Genomic DNA, 26,546 nt, shown 5'->3' on the forward strand with positions numbered 1-26,546 from the left:
TCTGGTGAAGTAATCTGTCTGAGGTGTATCAGGTGTATCAGATTGTCACAGAACTGATAAGATACACGGTGGTATTCTTAATGTGATAACGATTAATTCTGAACTGAAACCGCTTCTTACAGTTTCAAGTTTTGAACAGAGCCGCACAGAACAAATAGTGATTTTGCAATTTATCTGAACATTCATTGATATTAACTTCCTTGTTTTGTTCATCCGGTGTTTTGAACAAATCTGTCGCCTCCTCAATGCCAAATATCCCCTTACAGCATCAGTGTTTCCCCGGCAACAAGAAATATGCAAATACTACTGTACACCCAATCTGTGGCAAGATGGTTATGTCTCTACATGCTGTTGTCTCTGCACTGTCATGTGTTTGCAGATAGGTGACGAATTTTGACCAAAATTGAATGATGACAAAATTGATGTTTCTGAGTTTGGTATAAATGGTCAAACGAAGTTTTGATAGAATTGGTTGGCATATTCTATTCTTCCACAGCTGTGATGTTCACATCACTATTGGTGACTTTAAAAGTTGATGGATGTGGTAGTTCAAGTGAATAATTTTGGAGTTGGAGCAATAAAGTGTTCACCCAACCATGGTTCCTGGGTCACTCAGTGTCTAACAATTAAGGAATTCTTGGTTCAGCAATTCAGTTAAAACACAAACAGAGCATCTAGTAGAGTTCCTGGCTGCAGAAATACAATGTAGGAAGGTCTTTCTCAGGCCGTATTTTCCTTTGTATAACATTTGCAACACTTTGGTGTTGTACTTTATGTAGAATTTTAAGTTCATATATTGTTGGCCTGAGTGATTGGAATTTGTATTTGGTCTGTATTGAGTGCAATTACATTCCATACTTTCACATTGACTGATTATTCAAAATGTGAAATGTTTGCTTATGTAAGAGACAAAAGTGTGGCAGGTTTTTAATTTGCATAGATAAAAAAACATTGAAATACTAGCCATGCTTATGTCACCAATATCTGTATATGACATTATCCAGGCGTTTTTGACTGTATGAATGAAATCTATTTGACTTCAAATTTTGTAATGACTATGCTCACTGTAGTTCAACTTAATTGTCACGATTTGTACTCATTTTCTACTAAAGTCCATTGTGACAAAGTGCTGCCAATGAGTGAGTACAAAGCTAAAAATATCAGGATGCAGGGTCATATAGAGGTCATTAAAGTGATCTACAGTACTTCACAGGGTCAAAAGGCAGCATTAGTATAGCAAAACTGAAAAAAAATCATGTTTTTAATATATTTATGATTATGAACATTAAAATATAATATTTCTGTAATTACTGTATACTTACATCAGTTACATCATTGAGGGCCCTGGGGAAGATAAGCATCTTTACTGAAGCTTACCAGGCTACCCTCGTTAAACAAGGTTTAATAAAATAAAATAAAATATCAAACTGCACTGGAATCCTGAATGAAATTCAGAATTTATGTTAAATCAATGCACTTGTAGTATACATCCTCAAAAATAAGTCTTTAGACATGGCATTACACAGTAATGCGCAGTCAAAGTACTGCCTTGGCAGTCCCTCCCTATTATTTGCTATTCAGTTACAGAGACATGCCGAGGCAGTACTATGACCATGCATTACTGTGATATGCTACAGCTGGACTCTATTTCTTAGAGTCTGTATAGCAACTGAGTGTATAAGGCATAGTAAATTCTGAACAAATTCAGGATTCTGTACAGTTATCTAAAGTATTCAATAATGACAGAAAAATTATATTTTAACCCTTTTCCTGCAAAGTCCATATTTCACCATCAGGTCAAGATGGTTAAAATTAATGAAACACAACATATTCCATGTGGTGTATTTTAACATAACATTGCACATTTGAAGGCTGTTGAAAGCATAAATACTGTAAAATTGATTTTTATGGACTAAAGATGCTATAACAGACCAAGCCAAGTGGGTGACAATACGTCATGTTTTGGCTCAATACCACTTTTTACTGACTTGGCTGATGGGGAAGTGATACTGTCTGGCAGGAAAAGGATTAATGTTCATAATTATAAATTTATCAATAAGTAATTTCTACAGTTTTGTTATAACTGTAGTACTGCCATTGGCCCCATGCCTTACTTTTCTGAACAGGGGTAGATGAGGCAGCTAAAAAACTCAGGACTAAAGCTGTTACTGCACTAGGTGAATGAAACCATTGGAAAGTCATTGTTCATGTTACAGTATTTCACATTGCAATATTTGCACTTTATTTGGAAAACTGCTCACTTGTGCTGGTATATGTGTACAATATAGAAACAGCAGTCTGACCTACCATCTGCTATGCAGTGGCATGACTGTACTTGTTACTCACTGTGTCTTGTGAGTGGCTATTGATTAATTTGATTGATTGATTATTGTTCGATTGCTAAATTTCATCCTGATTGAACTTAATTAGCAGTGATTCCTAATGAATGAAATGCAGACGTCGTGAAGTGGTCTGGATGTTTGGCTGTTTCTTCCAAAGTACAGTCCCAGAGTAAAGTGATTCAGTGAGGGTATGATAACATACTCCGTCTCAAATCCACAATCTTTTAACTTTCGTGCAAATTCTTCACCATCCTTCAATAGAATGAAATCATGCTCAGCGTTGATGACAAGAAATTCTGGCGTACACTTATTAGGCTGGTGTCTAACATGAGTAATTGGTGACGCTGAAGTCCAACTCTGATGTGTGGTAAATGTGGGGCGTAAGTACAGTTCCTGTAAAAACCTATTCCCTCCTGCCAGGGACTTGAGATTGTGTACTCCAGATATTGATATCACCCCCTGCATACAGAAAGTAAACAAATGTTTGATGAGAAGATCAACTCAGTTTAAGAGCTGCTGCGCTGATTTCCCTCCAAAACTCTGAGGTAGGTTATAACAAACAAACGAAAACTGAACAAAGTAATTGCAAAACAAAGTTTATAAACATACAAATGGATTCTTTCTTCCTTTCAACAAATAAACAAATTGCATCACTGAGTAAACGTATATCATGATTAAAGGTGGTTGACACAAGACCATGTTTTCTTGTTATGATTATTTTCTTATATTTATTGCCAATTACCATGTATATTCATGATACTTTAGCAGAAAATACGTGTTCATCAGAAACGTAATGTACTATCTTCTATCTAACAATTTGGCAATGTGAGTTAATTCACTTAGGACATGCGCTGTGGTTAACAAACCTTAATATTTTCCATGGTGAGTCCCACACTTCGTAAATATGTTGTATCATCCAGTGTTACCAAGGAAACCAAGTGTCCTCCAGCCGAGTAGCCGCAGAGGAAAAGATAATCTGGATCATAGAGTCCTGATTGATGACCAAATTTTATGATCCAGCTTATGCAGGACACCACAGCATTTGCTTGGGTTGGATGAGGTTGGATAGGGACATCAATTATTTGGATAATGACTAAAGTTATCTGTGATGTAACAGTGAAAAGTGTCATAGCCACAGCGGTGGAAATCTCACTATTGAAAGAAAAGCACCAACAAATGAACCGTAACATACATGGTAATAAAACCACCGGTACTGCTAAATGTTTGTAAAGTGAAGGGTAGTTTTCTTTGTTCAGATACACAAATAGCCAGATTAATGCTTGGCATAGTGCCAGAAAGGTGCAACATGACACAACGATGTGGTTGGAAAAAATGTGCGAATATTGGATCAGAGCTGGCCTCCATTCCCAACTCACCAACAACGCTAGGCACGCACAAGAAGTCGTTGGTATGATGAATAAAACAACGCCAACGGCAAAGACTGACATACAAAAGGATGTAAGTGACTCGACGAGATTTAACGGGAACGGTAACCTGTTTATTGGGTACGATACGACGGCACATGCGATACCCTGTACAGCGAACGCCTGGCCGACATTGGCGAACAGAGAGTAAACGTAGTGAACGAACCACAGTAACACATTGGTGTCATACGATGAAACAAAGTGTTTCCAGGCTTTCCTATCTCCCCTCCTCCATCCGCCGGCATGGACGAAAATAACGACGGGTGACCGTACGCGTGTTCGACAGTTTGCACCCTTTCCATCCATGGAATGGATGCGTTGTGTGAGACCTGAATCGTGGTCGCTGTTTTGTCCGGGCGATGTTGGTAGGTATAAATCGAGTTTGTTTTTGTCAATTCCCGTCCTACTAGCAGGCCTTGGCTTCATCATCTTGGCAAAGTCCTCACTTTTGAAACTGTCAGGATTAACATCATACTCTAAGTCACTGAGAACCATTACATCATTTGCAATTGTGTGAGGACGATTCATGGGAACCATCTTTTTGTTACGGAGCCCGTTTTACCTATATCAGCTGACCAGCGAACACATGACTGTAACTTTGACTGAAGTTCAGACGAGTTCAGACAGACGCATTGCGAGTTCTAGAGGGCGGGCTCCAGTGTCCCGACGGCGCGGCCACACCGTGCACACGAACCAAGATCAGCAATAAAAATTACAAATGACCTCAAAAGAGGGATAAAACTGCAGCAAGTGTGAAGGAATACAGTAAAAAATTGGCCGACTAGCGGGAAATACAGTACTCGTTAAAATAAAGAGCAAAGTTAAAACAAATACAGTAAAATACTAACCGACCAGCGGAAGATAAAACACTTGCAAAGCAGACTGGAGACTCAAATGCGCAAGATCAGCATATCATTTGATCGTGTATGTACCTAGAGAAGTATAAAATCAGGAAATAATAGAATTTTGTTCGGAGAGTATGGCAAGCCAAACGTTGCAGTATTCTAGAAAAAACTATTTTCTTTTTATAAAGAACGTTTTCTTTTTGTAAAAACCTATTTTCCTTTTGTAAAAATCCATTTTCTCTGTGTAAAATCCTATTTCATTTTGTGAGAATCGATTTTCTTTGTGTAGAAACCCATTTCTTTGTGTAAAACCTATTTTTCTTTGTGTTAAAAAATCAGTGGCATTTTTAGGCCAACCATATTTCGATGTGGAAATCACAGAAAGACATGATAAATTATATCTAAATTGCAGTTTGTTACGGATTTCAGACCTAAGGAAATGACACTTTCAAGCAATTTTTACATACACTGCGAATTTGAGAACGAATTCGAAAATTTAAATTGCGCGACGAGGTGCGCGATACATTCTGCGGCCTGGCATTTTTCCAGTTTGGTAAGAGAAAAACATTTGTGTGGAATCAGCTTTAAATTGATATTTACGAGTGTTGACGAGCACTATTTCGCATGAAGTAGCTGCTCTTCTGCGACGTCACAGTCCCTTATTTAGGATATACGATTTTCGATATTGGTTTTGACCCGACCATGTTTACATTTCTCGTGATGATCCCGTCTCACTCAGACTGACACATTTTAGACAAAACATCTGCCCGCGCCTATACTGTCAACGATTTCTTTAATAACTGACGCCTAAAAAGCTCGCTTCTTCCTGCCGTTGTGATACTTTCTGATAAAACAGTATAGTGTCTATGCTGAGACGCTATTTACTCGGACTGAGGCTGATTTGAAAGTCTGGCACAAGGACGGCTATGAATCTAGAACAGTTGTCAGTCGATGATATAGTTGCATAAAGGCACATCTTGATCCTGGGAAAAGTCAAAAAAGAAAAGTAAGAAAAGACATCGAGCTGTAGAGAACTGCAAATCACTTATGTATTTATTATCCACCTATCAATTAATTATTTTACTCTGAATCATAGCGAAAAGTAGTTACCCTGAAACTTCGTCAACTCTTTCACACGCAACTCCATAACAGCTCTATTGGGATCGGGGGAGGGGGCATGGTGATTATATGTACCATCACTGTTTCGGAAATAAAGCAGAGTAACTCGTTTGTACGTAAATAAATATGCCTGACTGAAACAGTCATTTAATGTAAAGCTTATTATGTTTGGTATAGCCGTCCGACTTATGACGCCAGGTCAAGGTAACCATAAAATGAAAAATTGCAAATTTCGATATTTGCGTTATTCCAAGCATATTTTAAAGCGATGGTTTTACATCTTCTCACTTATTTCATACGAACAATGCACGTGGTGCTAAGTTCGAGCCAATACGCGTTTAGTTCTCCAATATCATCATCAAATATAAACTGGCCGCGTAATGCACGGCGTTATATGTAAAATCCGATGTTTATGCCACTCTAAAACGACAATCACGGAAAGAAATATGACGGTATTTCAGAATTGCTTCTTCGATTTCGACATTAAAATTCGGTAGGCCTGAATATGCAACGGATTCCTACAGACCAGTAATTTTGATGAGTGTGAACCCTGTAAAATATTCTTCCAATCTGTTGGTATTGCAGACAATAATTGATTGTACTGAAAGCGAGTACAGAAATTACCATACATTGTGATAAAATCTTCATAACTAAAAAACTTACGATTATCGTCGAGAAGATCGTTAAGAAAAATTATACCATTCTCAAAAAGCGTTGCCGTATGATTGGCTTGTCCCTATACGTATTTCAGAATTATAACAGATCAGTTGTAGACAAACATCTACCTTGTCAACAACAGTGGTGAAGTTATACTGCAGCCACGCTTAAAAAAATTCTACTAAGAAAAAAGAACTAACGGGCTTTAAAAGATCAAAATCAGTCTTGTCTAAATTAACACAATAAAAAGGAGGGCCACCAAAACTGGAAAGTAAATATTTATACCACTTACTACAAAATAAAATATTATTGCACAAGAGTCTAATAAACCAGGCAGTCTTAAGCGTGAGGTTGAAAACACTTAACTTTGTTAATTTAAGACCCCCATTTTCATAGGAGTTTTGTATAGTACATCTTTCAATCTTGTCTCGTTTACCTCCCCACAAAAAATTAAAAATTAAAGTATCGTACTTCTTGAAGAAGTCGCTACTCGGTGAAGGGAGAGACATAGTAAGTAAACTGTGAATTAACCAATGATTTGATAACTGTTACTTTCCCTTAAAGAGTGAGTCCCCTACCCTGCCATGGCTGCAGTAACTTCCTCGCCTTTTCAAAACATGGATAAAAATTTGCATCGATCAGATATGATAAATTTATTGGAATCTGGACACCAAGTACATTAACATCGCCATCCGTCCAAATTAGGGGACATTTGGTATTGATATGAAAAGATAAGGTAAAGATTTCACAATATGCCGACGATACTAACTTCCCAACTCAACCAGACCCTGGTTCTTTTCATGCATTACTTGATATCTTGAATGTTTTTTTCCCCATAATTTCGGGGTTGCAACCTAATTATGATAAATGAAAGGTATTACGTATTGGGTCACTTAAAAACACAGAAACCTCTTCTCAGTAGCATGAATCACGGTCACTCTGTGTGAAGTGACCGCGTGCATACAGCTGACCGTACATGAATATGTAGGCCTACTTGTATTCTGCTGCTGCACTCCCCGACTGCAAGGCTGTGTTATAAATGCAATGCTGCCATACCAGTGTTAGAATAAACATGAGGATGATTGTCAAGTCTACAAAAGAGATTGAAATCAATAAACAAATAAATCTCATTATAAAGCGGTGACACTTTATTAATAAGTGTAGTTTTATTAAAGTTAGATATCGCAGATTTTACTGGAAAACAAAACAACTGGCCGTGGTGAATGTCAATTTCATGTTGTATGCCATCTGATCAGATTTTTCATGATAAAGAAATTAATCTGCCATTATATTCTTATCTCAGTAAATATGTTTGATTTGTGATATTCATTGGTTGAGTATTAAATTGCTTTAACTCAAGTCTTCAGTCGCATTTGTTGACATTGCCTTCGTGGCGTACTTAAAACAATGACTGGAAATATATATACACATAGAAGCACTTCGTTGCGAACACGATGATGATACAAATAAACTGTGCCGATAAATACCTGTTTTTTATTCCGATAAATGCTAATCACGCGTTTAGTCAACAATCATCGGACCGGTGACTTCTGATGATAGAAATTGGCAAATAATATGTGAGTCTATTTTTCCAGGTATTCATCGGCACAGTTCATTCGTATCATCACCGTGTTCGAACGAAGTGCTTCTATTGTTGTTCTTGTACTCTAAATTCCAAAAACCCCTTTGGCCTAAATTGTCAAATAACCATTTGGAAAGAGCTCTACGACGATGCAAGAAAGTGTAATACAAGTAGCATGAATATCTGAAATTACGGTATGATGAATTTAGATGTAAATTGTGATCACATGGTTACAAAATCGAAAATTGCTCTTGATCGATCATTTGTAAACTTTGTTGTACTAGGCCTAATTGTTGGCCTACAGGTTTTTTTCGGAAGAACACATTTGTGGCATTCTTCCCTTTCTTTCAAAGGAAACAAAATTCTAGACAAGCAGTCAAGATATCTAAAAGATATAACAGTGTAAACGTATGAAAAATCAATGAATATTTTAGGCTAAGATAATGAAAACAAAATTGCGCACATCGCAAGCGAATGCCAGCGAACATAATGCAACTGTGATAGCGCCCTCAAGTCAGATTAATGATCAAATTAGGAGATCAAACACAAGGCGTACGTCGTAGCCGGGAAACGCTCACACACAGCGCGCTTTACTAATCACTAAAGGCCAAGCCAGCGTAACGTAACGGCAGTAAGGAGTACAGTCGATTGAAATTGTTGTATGTACCAGTAGGTCTGGCAGTTTGAGACAATGTACTCGAAATATTTGTAGCTCAGGTCAGCTGGAAGGTTACAATCAGCGAGGGAACGACATTGCTTTTTGATTTCCACTGATGTGTGACATTGGACATTGTGTTGGTTACTCTACGTCAACTTCTTTAGCTAAAGAAATCTGTACGTCAAATCGGAGCGAGGTCATAGTGCTTGTGTTTGATTGAAAACACTCCAATTGTGCATTGTGTCGTTCATTTACCGGTGGACAGACAGATCGTGCTCTTCTTGCCATAGGAATGCCAGTCGGACAACATGGCCGCGCCGACACGGGTCCAAATGCTGCGGTAAACCTGTGACATGTTTTATGTTGAACTTGGAAGTGACTTGGAGAGGAAGCATTATAGAGCTTATCATCTGCCAAAGAAAACCACGCTTGAAAGATTTTTTTACTTTTCGAGAGGTGTGTAAAGTTCTGAACCTTTCGCAACTCGCTGTTTGTATCGAGTGAGCGACGGAGTGAGCCAGGTTATTGTACGACGGGCGTTATATAGTGAACATTTTTACATATCGTTCCGTCAACATGGCCAGCGACAGAACACTGCGATGTCCCGATTGTGGCATGACTTTTAACACTGTAAATATGATGACCAAACACAGAGACAAATTTTGTGTCGGGAGAACAACAAGGTTGACAATGACAAGCGACGATTATTCGTCTGACGAAGAAACAGTAAGTTAAACCTTTTTTTTCAGACATGATAAGATGTAAGAGTCCAAAGATGAACCCGCCTGAGAGAGGACGTTCAACGACATTAATACTGCCAGGCACCCAACCTCATTACACACTATACTTGTCTCTCTGGCAAACATTTTATCTTTCGCACTCTAATTAGTTCCCTAGCAATAGGTAGCTCTGCTTCATACGGTCCTACAGGGTTTCCCACCTTTACTTTGCCCGCCCCGACAAGTAAATGTTGTCGGAAACGTACAACCATTAAAACGCAGAGTTTTGCAATCAGGACATAGAGAAAAATCCAATTGTTCTGTGATAGTTGTGCTATTTAGTTGTTTTATTCTGAGCATTGATTTGTCGATGGACTAGCCGTCATTATTTCCCAATTGTTCCCCTTTGAAACGCTCATCATTGACACGGCCATTCATTTCATGCACTTTAACAGGGCTACTAGCACAGCGAATTTTTTTATTGCGTCAGTAACCATGACAACCACTTTTGTTGGCCATTGAAGACATGGCAGTAATTGAATGGAGTTGGTGTTTGTAAAGTAGGGTTCACTGCAGTGTTGAGACAGCAGTTATTTTTGTTGACAGCATGTTTTAACAAGTCCTGAAGAAACAGTGACTACGCTCAAAGCAAATGACAGTTTGACAAAATGAGCACAAACATCCTCTCGGATTTGCAAACTTTATTCGCTTTTCAGGGTATCATTTATTTGTGAAATCGGTGGCATTTTACTTCTTAAACTCGTAACAACAACACATACATTTCAATCTGATGTTTAATTTCATTTTCCTTTTCAACATACTGTACACTGCAGAATATAAATGTGTGCATTGAAAATGTATTGCTTCCCTTCCTGACCAATTACAGTGTGTTACAGCGATCACCAAGTGATACAAAACTATTGTATTCCCATACCAAGTATCAACATATTATTTGAGTTTCAAGAAAATAAGTGTATTAGGCGTAAATTGATTAATTAAATTAATTTTTAATACAGTTGAATGAATGCATTAAAATTACAGTGCAGCAGAGTAGAGTGTATCATGGTCGTAAGTTTGTTACTAAATATAGAATCACAAATGTAAGATTGGCTTCAGCAGACAAAAATTGTGAATTTTTTTCACTCACTAGACTGTGTTTATCATTGTATGTATAATGTTGCAGAATCCCTGGCGTGTTGACGTGCATACATGTAGTTTCAGTTATAACATTGGTTGGTTGTAAATAAGTAGTTTTGCTGTTCTCTGTCACAGTAATTTCCGAGTGTGTATTGAAAGATTTCAGACAAATATTAATCTTTTACAAATTAATGATGGAAGTGCAATACTATACATTATCACATCTTGCATGGGAGATTTTCCAACTTGAACTACTGTGTGTGCAATACTTTGTACTTGCCTTTCCTCATTGAAATGTGTGCCATTCAAATTTGCTGCAACGTCAGCAGTTAGGAAAACATGATAAGCAAGTTCAAGTGTGAAAACATCAAAAATGGAATGATAACATTTGTTTCTGCCTTCAGGAAATTCATTGAAGGAAATAATATGAAATTAGATGCTTTTGGTTAGTGCTCCAATCATTCCATTGAAATAGTGAAAAAATGCCTGATTTGATATCACATGACATCAAATAAATTCAATAAAATATATGATTGTTCAAAGTATATGGAAAGATAAGCTTCAAGAAAAAAAGACTTTATTAACCAACACCCTACTCAGTCACTCTTAATATGACAGGAACAAGTGAGATTTACAATATTCTTATTGAAATCTTTATTTATGATAATGTAAGTCTTCACAGAATTAGCAAGCTTAACGATGAGATAAATTTTTAAAAAACACTGAAAATTTTGATAGATACGATAGTATGTAATTTTAGTGAGCTGTTGAGGCCACAGCTAATTACACAACACCCAGTCTGCATGGATCCCCAATCAAACATTGTCAGATCTTCAGCTTATATCAACAGAATGGCCTGAAGATCTGCCCTGCCCTCTTTTATGCATGGTACATGTAAACAATTGTCCATGGTTACTCGCCTAGCAACTGTAAACATTCACTCAGTGCATTGACTTCCGCAAGAATATTGTTGAGGCTAACCACATCTGAAGACACCAGAGAGTGTTATTTTATTTGAATGTAAGGTTCAATTGTATTAAAAGCCTATAAATGAGGTCAAGGCTGTTTGACCTTTACAGTGATAAAGTCACTCAGTTTGCCACTATTAATTTTCTTTATTTGTCTCTCTGAGATAGAAGAGTGATATTACATCTGAGAAATATCACTTTGTTGTTTGATTGATTTTCAAAATACAAGCATTGAGATGCCGATGCTTCTTATCCTCTAATGACGTAACTTCCTGATATCACTGGTTAAATTAAAAAAAATCCCTTTGCCAGTTTTGGTCTAAATAATTGCCCTAGCTATCAGAATTTTTTAAAATACAGCTGTAAGGATTGGGTATTATAATGTACATAACATAAAAAAAAGATATGCAGTCATTTGCTGATGTACAAAGTTTCATCTTTCTGCATCAATCCTCTGAAGTCACACATAGCAGAATATGTTACTTTGGTAAAAATTATGTTTTATCTATTGTATAATATTATTTGTGTCATTAAAACAGTTCATAATTAACCAATTTTCAAAAAAATCAATGTGTAATACTTGAGGAAAAAATAAATGTTCAACCCTCACTTACATTTTAACTTTTGTTAATAGCTGCTGTCGTAGGGTCATAGTCCACTGTGAGTGAACTAGCATTGCTGGTGTAGCATGCTTATCCTTTGTTTTATTTTTTAAATTAAATTTAATTTAATACGTATCTAACCACATTTGTGATTCTTCTGTCATAAAAATCAAATCTATGATTAAGTTTATAGTGTTGATCCTGTGAAAGGAGTTAAGTTGGATTTAGAGAATATTGCACTGATTTTGACAGGATTAGGGTTCAGGAATTATGAAAATGAATCTTATTGGATTTGTTTCCTGAGCTTATGACTTTGGTTTTGTGATTTAATTGTGATTCAGGAATTGTTTTGTTGATTTTGTGATTGGATTGTGATTCAGGGATTGTTTCGTTGATTTGATTTGATTTGGATTCAAAGGCCATGCTATTATAATGGCCCCAATCCTCTGGTTGCAAAAAAAGATACAAGAATTTGATTCTAGGCACCTCAAATACTTTATAGTGTAAAATGTACCAATATAGGATCGGTCTGAGTATTTACTGTGTAAGTACAAGCATTGGGCAAACCTTCTATCTGTATTGTGCTATGCAATGCTGCCATTTACAGAATAGACTCTTGAAAGAGGCTGATAAACTTTTTCATTTCACTGTGCCATCTGCGTATTGCTGTGAATGGACAACATGTGGGAAATAGTCCTTACTTCAATGCAATATGCCTGCCTTAAGTGGTTTATGCGTCATCATTCTCAAAAGAATATGGACCTTTAACCATGTGCAGTTTTTGTCACTTTTTGCAGTTCACTCACAAATAGACATTTCCAATACAAATGATTTGCAAGCTGCATTTAAGCTTTCCATTATCACTTGCATGTCAAGGCTGAATGTACATCAGGGATAGATTTTCAGAAATGAAGATATTCTCAAAGATTTTCTGTTCTCTGCAAAGCCGTCACTTGTTTGAAATGCTTTCTAAAGGTAAAGGAAATATTCATTGACATGAATGAGTTGTTCCACTGAGATAACACAGTGAATGAGGTCCCTTGCTTTGAAGGTAATATGCGCCTTGAAATTGAACGACTCAAACTTTTGCTCAAACTTTCCGTTAGGAAACTTTTAAAGCATTCTCTTTTGAAATTAAAATAAAAAACCAAGGGTCATGGTACAAAATTTAGTACTCTAGGAACGAATTACTCGATATTTACCAACACTTTAAATTCAAAATTGTTTCCGCGCCTGTGTTTAATAACTCTGAGAAAAAAAGAAAATTTTCAATTTTCACAAAATATGCTGTGAAACTTTACTCACTCCATGAGCTTCAAAATTAGCACCCACAAGTGGTAGACCAAAAGGTAAATTGAGTTTGAATATATCTTCCGGAGACGTATTTTGTGGTATTTACTTGAACAAGTAGAGCCAGGTTACTTTAAGGCACTTTATATATGAATAACGCTTTTAAATATCACCAAAGAATTGTTGAAAGTGCGTTAGCGTTTAAGAGCAGTGAGAGATAGAATGCCGGCACCAGCCTTGGCTTATGAAGCAATATCTCCTCAACAAAGGTTGGTGAGCTGAAAAAGATGAAAGCATGGCATAGGAGACAGAGGAACCTCATGGACACCAAGGAGAAACTACTCCTCCAAGAAGCAAAACAAAAGGAGCGAGAAGAGAGAAAGAAGAAAGCACAAGTGAAGAAAGTGCTGGAAGGAAAGCAAAGAAAACCAAGCCCTAAAAGGGACCTCTGGGAACTAAATGCTGAGGTAGTGTTCTGATACAGACAGTATTGTCAACATCAAATTCTTTTGTCTGAAATGATATAATTAAAACAAATGTTTGATTTGAATTTTGATATTGGACATTTAAAACATAAGCAAACGAGCACCATCTTTGTCGTACAAATGAGGTGGGATGTCAATCTGACATAAGTAATGTTATGATTTCTTTGTCTTAACTTGAGTATACGTTTTGCTGAAGAGTAATCTATTGGCCAGTAGCATTATCAACTGCCAGTATTCTATCATTACAGGCCTTGATGCTGTGAAGGGAAAGAAGAAGTCAAATGATTACCTTAGTTGACAGCTTTCTTTCACCTATTGTTTAAATTTGTGACAAAATGTCGTGTAAAAACATGATTTGCCTTCATTAGGATACAGAGTGTATTTAAAATTGTCGAAGAGAATGGGAATGATCATTCAAAAATTTTCAAAATATGATCTAAAAAGTTCTATACAAGTACTGGTAGATAAGATAGCAGAAATGTTGCATTTCAATGCATTTTGATAGCTACAATCAGAAAGAGAAACTCAACCAGATTTGGTCTTTGTGTTAAATTTTTCAGTATGATGCTTTGCAAGATACAGAAGAAAAACTAAGAACTTATATAGACGGTGTTGAACACATAATGAGGGACGCAGAAAGACAGGCAGTTTTAAGCAGGGAATCTAGTGTCAGTCTGCCTCCAATGATCTCAGATGATAATGATGTAAGTGAATCTGTAACTTTGTATATTTGTTACGATGTACCTAGTCTTAGTTTGTTTACGTTTTATAATTTTGTCAAAGTTCCTTTGACGTAGTCTTTATTTCACAGTGACTAGCTCTGTCTGCCGGCCCAAGTACTTTTCACTTATATGTATATATGTTTTGGCTTTGTAACTTTTTAGATCTGTAGAATGTTGTATCCAATATCCATGCAATGAATAAAAGTTACTAATACACTAACGCCTCTCTTTTTTACTTCACCTACTTCGATTACCATTTCCTTTACTAGTACTAGTTGCTTTAACTATTGTCCGCTTTTGTCAAATTATTATGTTACCTGGTATGGCTGGCTGTTCGTGTGTGCAGCTACACAGCTACATAAGAACTTATATGGATTTTTTTATTTGTTCTTGAACCTAGAGTACTGTGTGAGTAAATTTAATTTCAATCAAAACAGCCTCAGTGGAGAAGAGATTATGTTCTGAGGCTCTGCCTGAATCTAGCTAGTCACCCAATGATGAAAACAAATGAAAGCAAATTCCATAATGACAAATATTGATTTCAACTGTCATTGATTTTATTGAGGTAGAGTAGGGCTCAGGGACAGAATATTCAAACTGTCAATTAAATACTGAATTGGTCTATCACTTATTGGGGCTCATTTTGAAGCTCACAGAGTGAATAAAGTTTTCAATGGCCTACTTACAATGAAGATAGAAAATTTATTTTTCTCCATACAGTTAATACAGGAATGGCGGCCATTTTGAATAGGGCTGTTTGTAAATGATATCACTGCTTGCTCATTAGTATGCAAAAATAAATAGATAACATTTGTGGAAATTATGCATTCAACAACGACGACGAAAATTCAACCTAATAGGCAACTGCTAATGCTACAATAAATACTTAGAGACATATGAATGGCTCCGACTAGAAGCTGCAAAAATTGCCATTCATGCAGCACTGACAAAATGTATCTGCATTCAAGCAGCAACATCTGATGTGGTGTACATGCAGCTATGTTAAGTAACAAACATGTAACCACAAACACTGCTGTTTCAAGTATTGGCAAATATCTGGTAATTGTTTCTCCAGTACCAAATTTTGCCTGACAACCCCTGATTTTTATCCTTGATTTCCAAAATGAATTATTTTAAAGTTTCCTTGAGGAAAGTTCAGACAAAAGTTAAAGTCTTTCAATTTTTAGGCATGAACTATCTTTACATAATTGCCTCCTCAATTTCATATTTTGAGATTGGCCCTTTAATACCCTTGCTGTAGTATGAAAAGATCCTATCTCTCATCTAAACACAAAGTTTGAAATATCATACATTCCATGTCTATGGGACTTATATGTAGCAAATCCCAGATATGTCAAATTTTGTTGTCCAGGTTAGCTTGGCAAATGATGGATGATATTTTAACCCCTTTCACCACCATGGTTTAGCCCAAACACATTGTTATCAACAAAGATTATGGAGCTATTTACAGAGATCTAGGGGTGAACAGGTTAATCCTTTCATCACCAGAGTTTGGTATATCCCAGTAGTTTTCAGTTTTATGAATGGACCGCTGTGTACAGGGAATAGTAGTAGTAAAAGGGTTAGATTAGTTTTGAAATATCAGATTGTAGCTGCACATTAAAAATATGTGATTTCATAATACTGGAAGTGTGCTAATGTGAAAGACTTGTACCTCTTACTTACTGAAAGAAATAGGTTAAAACAACTGACCTCAAGTAATATGTTCTTTTTTCAAAAAAAGACATTTTTTAATTGTCCCTTGCTACTTGATTCTTACTACATTACTACCTCATATCTAATAATGAAACGGATGATCACAGTTCAACCTATTATTCCCTTCCTTCCTAATTTTAGTGTATACGAGCATTTTCGTTTTCTTTGTCAAAAATGATGTTCTCCAGTCATATTTGTCAGTCGTTTTTGGGGTAGTTGTTGATTTCTGGTCTACCACATATGGAGATTCATTTAAAGCTCTTGGAATAAGAAAAGTGGTCACATTCTTAGCTTTTCCAAAAATAAAAAGTTATTTTTCCACATAGAGTTAGCACAAGGTTGGCGGCCATTTTGAATTTCAAATATTGGGAAGTTTAAGAAATTTATATCCCTGGTACCAAACTCTGCATGATGACCGCTGATTTTATTCTTTATTTGGTAAGAGAATGATGGAAAGTTTCATTGAGGAAAGTTTAGGCAGTAAGTCTTTCACTTTTGAGGCACATACTACCTCAATATTAGAAACTGTAGTTGACATTAAAACCTATTATTGTGAAAAATCATCAAACATTACAGCTACTGGCCTTTCAATATAGAATAATATTTTCATGACTGCAGTTTCAGTGTTCTTAGCCTGTGTAGTTTGTGTCTGTACTCATATATGTGTATGTATTTTTTGTTTCTATCAAACAGGAGACAAGCCCACGATGGCAGCGAGAACACCAAGCACATCTGAGAAGCCTTGCAGAGAATCATGGCAGACAACTCAGAGACTTGCAAGGCAAAAACAGAGATTTAGAACTACAAAAAGAAGGTTTGTATATATTGTAACTTGTTCATTTAGTTTGCTTTTGGCTAGGGTTGTTAGAGTTCCATGGATTGCACTGGTACAACATCAGAGTTAAAGGTAGTATGTACCTAAAATGAAAGAAAAAACAAGGAAAGTGAAAGTAAAAGACCTATATTTTGCTTAAACTTTCGTCAGCAAAACTTTCAACCATTCTCGTGCCAAATCAAGAATAAAAGTCAGGGTTCACCTTTCAAAATTTGCTACCAGAGAAACAAATTACCAAAAATTTACTAACATTTGAAATTCAAAATGGCTTGCATCACTGTGCTAACTTTATGGGGAAAAATAAAATTTTTGATTTTCAAAATACTAAGACGTTGCAACTTTTTCCAATTTGAAGAACTTTAAAATGACCTCCAAAATATCTGTCCCCAACACCCATTCTACCTTAATGTAGAAAAGAAATTAAAATCGGAGAAGGTACAACTTTTGTAAGATGAAACCTGTGTAATCCATTGGGTTGCTGAAATCAATGATGGAGTAAACTTTATGTTGTTGTTTACCGACAGAAATAAGGAGAAGGTTGGAGGAATTAGGAAGGCAAGATTTGAAAAGCAGCGATTCGACAATCGAGAGAATGATTGGTGCTCTGAAGGATCAGGAGAGGAAAAACCAGAAAACCCTGGAAGATTTGAAAAGACAACTCCTTGCTATTCATCAAAAGTAAGTCCAGAGATGTCTATTGAGAGTTAGTCATTCATAGTTGAGGTAGACTGTGCCTCAAAACTTTTTTTATCAGTCCATCATCCAACGGATGTTAGCCCAATTACAGGATGAGGTACCCATTACCCACTAACCCAATGGAGCAATAAGGAGTGAAGTGCCTTGCTCAAAGGCACAACAGCACGGAAGTGCCTTGCTCAGGGGTACAACACCTCGCTGGAATCTCTAACTCACCATCCTCTGACAGTGAGTCCGTTACCCTAACAACTGTTCCAACCTGCCTCCTTAAAAACCGGAGGTAAACTTTCCTCAAGATAATTTTATGCCATTCTCTGCCTAAATCAAGTATAAAAATAAGGGTTCACAGGTCAAAATGTGGCACTTCAGAAACAAATTACCTAAATTCTACTGATTTTGAAATGGCCGCTATCCTTGTTGATTTCAAAAAAATTGAAATTTTTGATTTTCACATAATGAAGACTATGAAAAGTTCATTAATTTTACTCCTCAAGCGTCAAGATGAGTATACACAAGCATCGTACATGCAAAGTATTGTGAACATTTTAGTGTTGGCATATCTGCCCTTGAGGTGTATTCCTACACCCCAAAGGATGATATATTTCCAGGCTATTATCTGTATCTGTACATCAGAAATCTCGACACAAAAGCTGCCTGTCTCGAGTTAAAATGTGCCTGGGGCACAGATATTTGGACTCTCTCACTTTTACAACACGTTTTCGGTTTACCACTCGTGGGAGCTCATTTTGAAGCTTATGGAGTAAAAATTTTTCATCTACCTACAGTATTTTTGTAAAAATTGAAATTTTGCTCCCCATATAGCTCACACAGGAATGGCAGCCATTTTGCAGTTGAAATGTGGGTAAATTTTGGGTATATAATATGTTTCTCTAGTGAAAGTTTTGAATGGTTACCCCCGATTTATTGAAAACGGAATGGTTTAAAGTTTCCTTGAGAAGGTTTGGTCAAAAGTTTAAGTCCTTCGATGTTGAGGTGCAAAGTAACTTTATAGCAAAGTGTATAAATCAACACAACCATGTATGGACCAAACAAATTTGTGTAACGTTGTACAGATTGATCAGTTTTGTTGGTGGTTGTATGATGTGACCAGTTTTGTTGGTTTTTTGGCTGTGATTTAATGTAGTTAATGTGATTTAGTAGCAAGATTTAATCCATGAATTTCATATTTAATTCAAACATAAATGGTCTTCCGTTTCAGACCCCCCAGCCAGAAGAAAATTATTAGTATTCCCTATCATACTGGGTCACTGGTTTCTGAAATAAGGTAAGTCTAGCCTGAAAATTTATAATGAAAATGTATAGTTATTCTTTTATAGGTATCAATGGAATGTACAGTAACTGCACACAATAGGTCATAATTCCCTGATATTTGTTACAATGAAGGTTACTCATGATGTTTCTGAAAAAAATATTCTTGACATGTTTCAATGTGAAATTGCTCTGTTAATGCTCAAAACAACACTCACTTGTGAATTTTTTCATACAATGCTGCTGAATTTACAAATCTTTTGGGTACTTCATTACATTTTTGATGTTCTAGCCTGTACTATTTCTTGATAATCAGATTGTTTTTGATATGCTTGCATTTTCATAAAACGTTTGAATATTATTTGCAATCTGATATATGAATAAATAATAGTTGGGAAGTCATTTAAATGTTAATGTGCGATTTCAATATCTTGTTGCTTTTTGTTCAGATATGTACCAGTCCCATACCTGCCAATGTCATAAACTTGTTGCCTGTTTTGATTGCTTAAAGGGCCAGTAGTTGTTGCTTTTGATGATTTTTTGACTATTTTAAAGTCAACTCCAGTTTATTATACTGCTTCCATAAGCATGTCAAGCTTGTCAACCCAGCCTGTATATGACTGCATTGTTATTGTTGATAAGTGAATTCTTGGCTGAACTAGAATTCAGATTTATACAATAACAGTGCATTTTACACCTACATTTATGGACTTTGTATTGGCAATCTAAATAGTGTGTCAACATGCTCACTGGCCTTTCAACACTCTACCAGCCATAGTTTCTGTTTATTTTATCATGCCTTTTCAAATAACTAGATAATCAAATTCCAGCCTGCTTTGAAGGTATACATATGCACACATTGCGAAAATTAAAAATCACTCCAAATTGCAATCTTAGAAGTGTAACAGAGATGGAGGGAGATGAATATGATTTGTAGTTATCAAAGTGATGCAGTATTGTCTGTTTAATGATCTATGGTCTTCAAAATCAATTGATAACTTGATCAGTACTCATTTAGAAAATATAGAATTAATTTTAAATGTGTGTTTTATTGACAGTGCAATGAGGTTAGCGTATCTGCAGAGCGGAGGTAATGATCCGGTAGTGTTGGCTCAAATGCATGATATGCAAGCTGAAGCTCAGATGTTGGAAGACATTGCCAAGAGTAAAGTCAAGAAAAAAAAGAAACCTAAAGAAAATGGTGAGATTATTCAGATAGAAAGATTTTGAAGATTTAAAAAAATGTAAACTTCAAGTTTCAGATGTAAGAAATAAAGGTCATGTTTTAAAGCATATTTTTACTAAGACTACAGTCCCTGCAAAGAATGGGACAATACTTACTTTTTATGATATTTCACTACTATTCTCTTTTGCTCTTTAAAACTTACATTTTGTGATTCTTTACTTAAATTGTATTGCAATGTATAAGTTTTGCCAATACTATACACTTTGTACAATCTGGAGTGAAGTGAATTCAGTAGACAGCAATAAAATTGGACATCACACACACACAGGCTGTGTTGACAAGTTGAATACCAGGTATTTTGACGCGCATTTTCAGTGAGTCTTAGGCATAACCAAGATCAGCACCATTTAGACAAGTTAGTCCCATGTTCGTTTTTTGTCATTTTAATTCTTAAAAGATAATGGATTCAATGCCCAAGTGATGATGTTAGAGTTGGAAAACCAGAGACTGCAAGAAGAAATACTGTATCAACAGAATAAACGAAAACGACAGCAGGAACTAGATTATGGTAAGTGTCAGCCAACAATATCAGTCAGCCATTAAATTTCTCATTTCATGTTTATTGTTATGGAATGATATGAAGTTTAGGATTTTCAACGTGTTTTGTCTTTCTATACCTTACAACCACCAGTTAATCACAAATACACACCCATCCAATAGAAACAACTGTCCTTAAAAATTTTATTTCCAATCATAGAAGTTGTCTCATAGTGGGATTTTTGCCATTGTAATTGGGCATGCATATTAAAATTTCCATAAATCTAACATGTAGATTTCATGCATATCTTTTTTAGAGAGAAAACTGCAATTTGGAACCAGATACATTGTTATCTCTGTCATGCATCCAGAGTTAACAAGATGATGGCTGTTTTTGTCGAATTCAATGAGGAAAAAGTTCTGCTGCAGAAAGAAGCATACTCCTAAATTTCTTTTTTTTTCTTGTTTCTTTCATGTTTCTCATTGCAGAAGAAAGCATGAGGAGAATGCGGGAACTTCAAGAAGACTTAGCAAGACTTCGCAAGGAATTGAAACAGAAGCCTGAAGAAAAACCATCAGCTGAATTAGCTCCAATGTTTCCAATGCCATATTCAGGGTATGAGCAAGGCCCACCTCCTCCTCCTCCTCAATATCCTCCCCCTCCTCCCCAAATGCCTGTTGCTTACCCACCACCGCTGTCGCCAAGACAACCAGGGTATGAAACTGAGCCACCCCCAAATATTGTTATTGTCAATTCTCCGTACGGGGCAGCACCGCCTCTTCTGTATTTCTGATGAGAATTTCACATCACTGGTGTTTCAGGCAGTCTTGTCAGCTTGAGGTATGCGTACTTAACCCACCTTGATAATGTTTGAACTTTGAACTCTACAATATGTCCATTGTATCATAGACGTAACGTAATTCAGGTAAGGACAGGCATATATGAGTGTAAAAGTTCACTACATTCTAAATTATTATTTATAGACGTATGCACATTGATGCACCTTTGAAGGGCTATATCTGAATATATAAAATATCCTCATGGAATTTGCACAAAATGAAGTATATTACTACTACTACAGTTTCATGACTCTGGGACTGAGCATGACAGTAGTTGCACACATGACAGTACAGTAAACAGCACATGGCATGACACAACTAATACTGCATGTCTTACTTTAACCTGTCAGTGTTATAAATATGCTAGCAAATCTTGTCAAAGTTCATTTAGAAATCAATGAGTATAATATAAGTAGCTTTTAATGCTTTAATTTGTAGATAGATTTGTTGCCAATCCTGTTATATTTTTGTATAAAAATGTTTTGTCATTATTTGTGAAAACTTATAAATGCAGCAAATTACTGTCAATGGTTTGCTGGTTTGTTGTAAGATAATCATGTTGCCAGTTATTTTGATTCATCAGGAAAAACATGTTTGTTTTAATTTAATTTAATTGAATTAGTTTATTCTTATACTTTCCACAAGTTATTTGATACAAGTTTTAAAATCTCTGTATATAGAAATTATACGCAGTGTATATCATTTCTTCTGATTTACATTTTATAGAGCTCTCTATAGCAAGACTAATTTACATTTGTATTGAAAAAATAAGAAAATTTTTGTCATAAATATTGAGACAAATTTATTTCCATTATCAAAGTTTATCACTGTTGAGGAAGAGGATGCTATTTAAATGGTAGAAGCAGCCCAAAAATTCTAACCAACTGAAAAAATTAAGTAAAAAGCTAAAAATAGGGAAAAAAGGTTAGACTTAACAGTAAGATCATGCTTGAAAAGCAAATTAAAGAAAAATATTGTGTGATATTATTTTGGCGACCTCAACTATTACATTCTGTTGTGCAGTGGGGGGTTGAAACCCACATCCAAAAAATTTGCTAATGAGAATTGCTTCTTCTGTCACCATAGCAACCTCTTCGGAGAGAGATAGAGAGCATATCAGTTTGCCTGTGATCATGTGTCTTATCATCATTTTACAAATAATAAAGTCAATATGTATTTCATGTGCGTTTTTCTCTGAGTATGTGTGTCTGTCAGAAATACTGCCGCTGTCATCTGTGCTAACTCTAGTCATCGGTGACGACCCTGTCACTGCCTCTAATATTGACATCTGCCTGATGCATCAGTGATTACTTTTTATTTCTCTGATCCAATGCTATCATTGACCGAATGAAATTACAGCATTCTATAGGAATATCTACAGAACAGGGGACACTCATGTTTACCAGTACAGCATGTCTGACGCCATAATTGTACATCTCCCACCACTAACCAAATTAGCGTAGAGTACTTGATATTTTGGGGAATAATTCTTGCTGAAGTGAGATATGCTGATCATTTCAGTAAGCTATTAACAAGGTTGAAATCTGGGAATGCTGTGGGAGTCAGGATAATCTCTCCAATTGCACTAGTCTATCATCCAATACCTGTATTTCCATATTTGGTAATCATCCACTTATCCAATCAGTTACAGATGCCACAAATCTGACAGTCGTAGTAAATGCCATTTCAATAATAACTGTTACTCCATAAATGCTAGTGACCAAAATTGGCCTCCTTTTCTGAGACAGTGACCTCGTCTTAAAGAGGACACAATAGTACACAGTAACAAAATTGATGAAAGAGAGAAAAGAATTTCAAAGGCAAATTGATTCTATCACCAAGCTATTTTTCTCAGTAATGGAAAAATAATTTCCGTTTTTGGTTTGAAATGAAGCCATTGTAGATCTACTATAATGAAGCAAAAGATCCTAAACCATAGGTGGTATGATGCTAATAGCAATTTGATTCAAGGATTGAAAGAGTTTTTCCAAAGAAAAAATTGCATTTCTCATACAGTCATTGCAGCTGAGACTTCATGTTAGAACAGATGTCAACAATCTCTTTCCCTTCGTTTTAATCCTGTCTTGGAATTTCCAACCAGTCGACCGTTAAGCAACAAGGATGTTTTGTGGGAGAGGATTTTTGCAAAAAAAGTACATCAAAATGTTGACATTCGATTCATTTTCTTCCTCGAAATATCTGTTGTGTTGTCCTTCACTGCTTTTAGACATTGTGTTGACCTTACAATGTAGACCATTTATCCAAAGTTTAATGAACACACTGATGAGAAAAATATGAAACAGAGTTAAGCACTCTCTAAAAAAGAAATTTGGTTATTTTCAAAGTCAACTAAAAATTTTGCAAATAGTATTAAACATCAGTCCATCACAGATGCGAGACCACAACAACTAGTTTTACTGCTCACACATTAATCTGTCACTCTATCAGTGAAATATTGCTTGAGATTGGGTGTGGGACGTTCAGGCCCATTAGTTAGCACTCTTTCAGCTATTTAAAAAAATGGGGGAGGGGAGTGATTGTTTGGAAAAGGATCCATAGAATCATGGATCGGAGATGTACAATAAAGTCATTAGGCACAGCGGAGTGAAGCTTACTGGAACAATGGGTATTCTTACCTGTTCTGTGATATGTTTTGATATGTAATATCCTGAGCTTTGTGCTGTCTAGATGTGGCCAAAGTAACGTCACATTGTTAGTTGAGAATGCATTTTTGGAACACAGATACAAATTGGCATTTGATATTGACCTTTGACCCAATTGGACCAGTTGACAGCCCACTGAAACTTTTTTGGGTGCCTTTTATATAAATTGAATGGTAGGTATGCACTTTAGAAAATCTTTTGTTGTCCAGGTTCAGCCGATATGAAAACAGAATAATAAGCATATCAAGTGGACTGAAAGGGACACACTAAATCTTGATGAGTGTTTGGAAAAGAACAAAAGAGACACATCTGACCTCGGTGATTTCACCGCACAAAACCTTGAATTGTTGCTAGGAGAAAGGCCTGTCACAGTCGCTTATGTCGTCGTGGTGATATGGCAACCTAGCAATGTGAGAGAGACACAATGGCCATTATGGGTTGTAAATAAAACCCTCTGGAACCAATTTTGGCACAGCTCACCAGTAAATATGTCACAAGAACAAACGAATGGTCAAGTCATTAGTGAAGGAATAATCCGCTTTGATCCTGTTTGACCTTTATGGATCAACAAATGAAATAACATTGTTCATTCATGACAAATATAAAATCTTGTCAATAGTACCGGTTTGCCGTGTCAGACCATCAACAACTAAAGTTTTCACAAATTTCGTAACTTTTTGAAATGTTGGAATTTTTGTTTCCAGGTCAGGATTTCTCGTGTTCTTTGATTTCATTACGGGTTTAGAACAAGGTGCCAAGATTCTACGTCTGATCACTGCTCAGTGGGAAAAGGAAAATGAGCTTGGTGACCCCACGACATTCCCTGTGACCTATTGCAATAGCTCAGGTCATCCACAGTATGGCGGCTTTGCCTCTGCTACCGTAGCAACAAGACAACAAGTACCAAAGTAGGTGAAACTTTCATACTGTACAAATTATTTTTGAATAAATCAATTTAAGGGCCAGGAGCTGTAACTTCTAATGGCCTTTTTTACTGTTGTTGTCTTTAACCATTTGAGTGCTGTAATTTTTCCCACCTAAATTTTAGTGCAACATTTTACCAATGTTTAAGTTTTCTGTAATTGTTTTGATAATTTTGGACTAAAGGACATACTTTTGATTGGCATCAGTTTTTATCAAAATTTTGGGAAAATCTGATAACAAGTTGTCTGCATCTGAAAAAATTATCTGCATTATATTTTTTGAAGGTGACAAAACTTGACTTTGGCACTCAAAGGGTTAATGGCAACAACAGTCTGCCTGCTCTTCTCCCTAGAGCATTTTGAGATACACAGTATTCATCTTGTCAGCTCAGCCTGTAAGTTTAAAGATAGATTTATTTCAGTACTGTTGGCCCTTGGCAAATAAGACTTAGTACAAAACAACTTACAGCAATATAGCTTGTTCCTGTGTCATATCAGCATGAGTGTCATTTATGGTGTGCTGGACACTCTACTTGAATTTTAAATATTAGAAAATTTTAGGTAACTTGTTTCTCTGGTACCAGAATTTGCATGGTGACCTCTGATTTTTATGCTTAATTTTGAAATTAATTGAATTAATTTTGAAAGAGAAATGTTAAGAGTTTCCTTCTGGAAATTTGAGCAAAAATTTAAGTCTTTCACTTTTAAGGTGCATATTACCTTAAAAACATTTATCTACAATAATACTAAAAGGCTGAGTTGAAAATAGAACGCTGACATGTTGAAAGGAATAGAACAAGATTAGGTTAATTGTATTTTAGAAAACAATACTGGAAAATTTATATCTGAGATGTTTCTTTCTTGTTCTTGTCACTTGAAACTGATTTACTCATCAAAACATTTCTCACCAGCGCCAAACCTGAGCCAACTACTGCAGTTGTAGTGGAGGTGCAGCTATCAAACCAGCCTCATGACAGTCGGAGCCTTATATCAAGATGTTGGGGCAAGCTACCTCTGTTTGATGAGCAAATCCGAGTACTAACAGGAAGATGGAAGTCACCACTCCGTGTTACTCCAGTCCGTCCAGATATATCCTTTGATGCACTTGGAAGTGTTCCACAGGTATTGTATGAATTTCAAAAACTTTTGATAACAAACCGTGGTTTACATTACAATTATAGTATTTAAAAATAACTATGCCATTTAGGTTCTATTTAATAATAATTTTAGCATGTGACATTTTGATGAATGTGTGGTTTCTAATTCCTAAAAATATGTTTAAAATTCTAGATCAAAATGGCTAACAACAGAAAGTGTAATATTGGGTGCAG

The 26,546-nt window shown here is 36.0% G+C and overlaps 1 protein-coding gene and 1 long non-coding RNA gene across 5 annotated transcripts in view; one reads left to right on the forward strand and one right to left on the reverse strand.

Annotated features, from left to right (window-relative positions):
• Window positions 1–1,256: 1,256 nt before the first annotated feature.
• Window positions 1,257–4,355, reverse strand: LOC139138196 (uncharacterized). Its single transcript, XR_011553552.1, has 2 exons — window positions 3,209–4,355; window positions 1,257–2,801 (listed from the first exon to the last, which is right to left on the reverse strand). It is a non-coding gene; the product is annotated as an uncharacterized lncRNA (long non-coding RNA).
• A 4,254-nt stretch (window positions 4,356–8,609) lies between these two features.
• Window positions 8,610–26,546, forward strand: part of LOC139138197 (uncharacterized) — a 37,401-nt gene continuing 19,464 nt past the window's right edge. Inside the window, exons 1-11 of one of the 4 annotated variants that reach the window (XM_070706466.1) lie at window positions 8,877–9,353; window positions 13,613–13,810; window positions 14,389–14,532; window positions 16,960–17,080; window positions 17,626–17,779; window positions 19,017–19,082; window positions 20,125–20,267; window positions 20,710–20,820; window positions 21,279–21,504; window positions 24,997–25,200; window positions 26,127–26,337. In XM_070706466.1, the coding sequence (XP_070562567.1) occupies window positions 9,204–9,353; window positions 13,613–13,810; window positions 14,389–14,532; window positions 16,960–17,080; window positions 17,626–17,779; window positions 19,017–19,082; window positions 20,125–20,267; window positions 20,710–20,820; window positions 21,279–21,504; window positions 24,997–25,200; window positions 26,127–26,337 (1,728 nt within the window). In that variant the 5' untranslated portion in view covers window positions 8,877–9,203. Of the gene's footprint in view, window positions 9,354–13,612; window positions 13,811–14,388; window positions 14,533–16,959; window positions 17,081–17,625; window positions 17,780–19,016; window positions 19,083–20,124; window positions 20,268–20,709; window positions 20,821–21,278; window positions 21,505–24,996; window positions 25,201–26,126; window positions 26,338–26,546 lie in introns of all 4 variants that reach the window. The other 3 variants (XM_070706467.1, XM_070706468.1, XM_070706469.1) reach the window with 3 other exon arrangements.

This window comes from Ptychodera flava, chromosome 8 (genome assembly GCF_041260155.1).
Source record: "Ptychodera flava strain L36383 chromosome 8, AS_Pfla_20210202, whole genome shotgun sequence".
In the NCBI taxonomy this organism is placed as follows: Eukaryota; Metazoa; Hemichordata; class Enteropneusta; family Ptychoderidae; genus Ptychodera; species Ptychodera flava.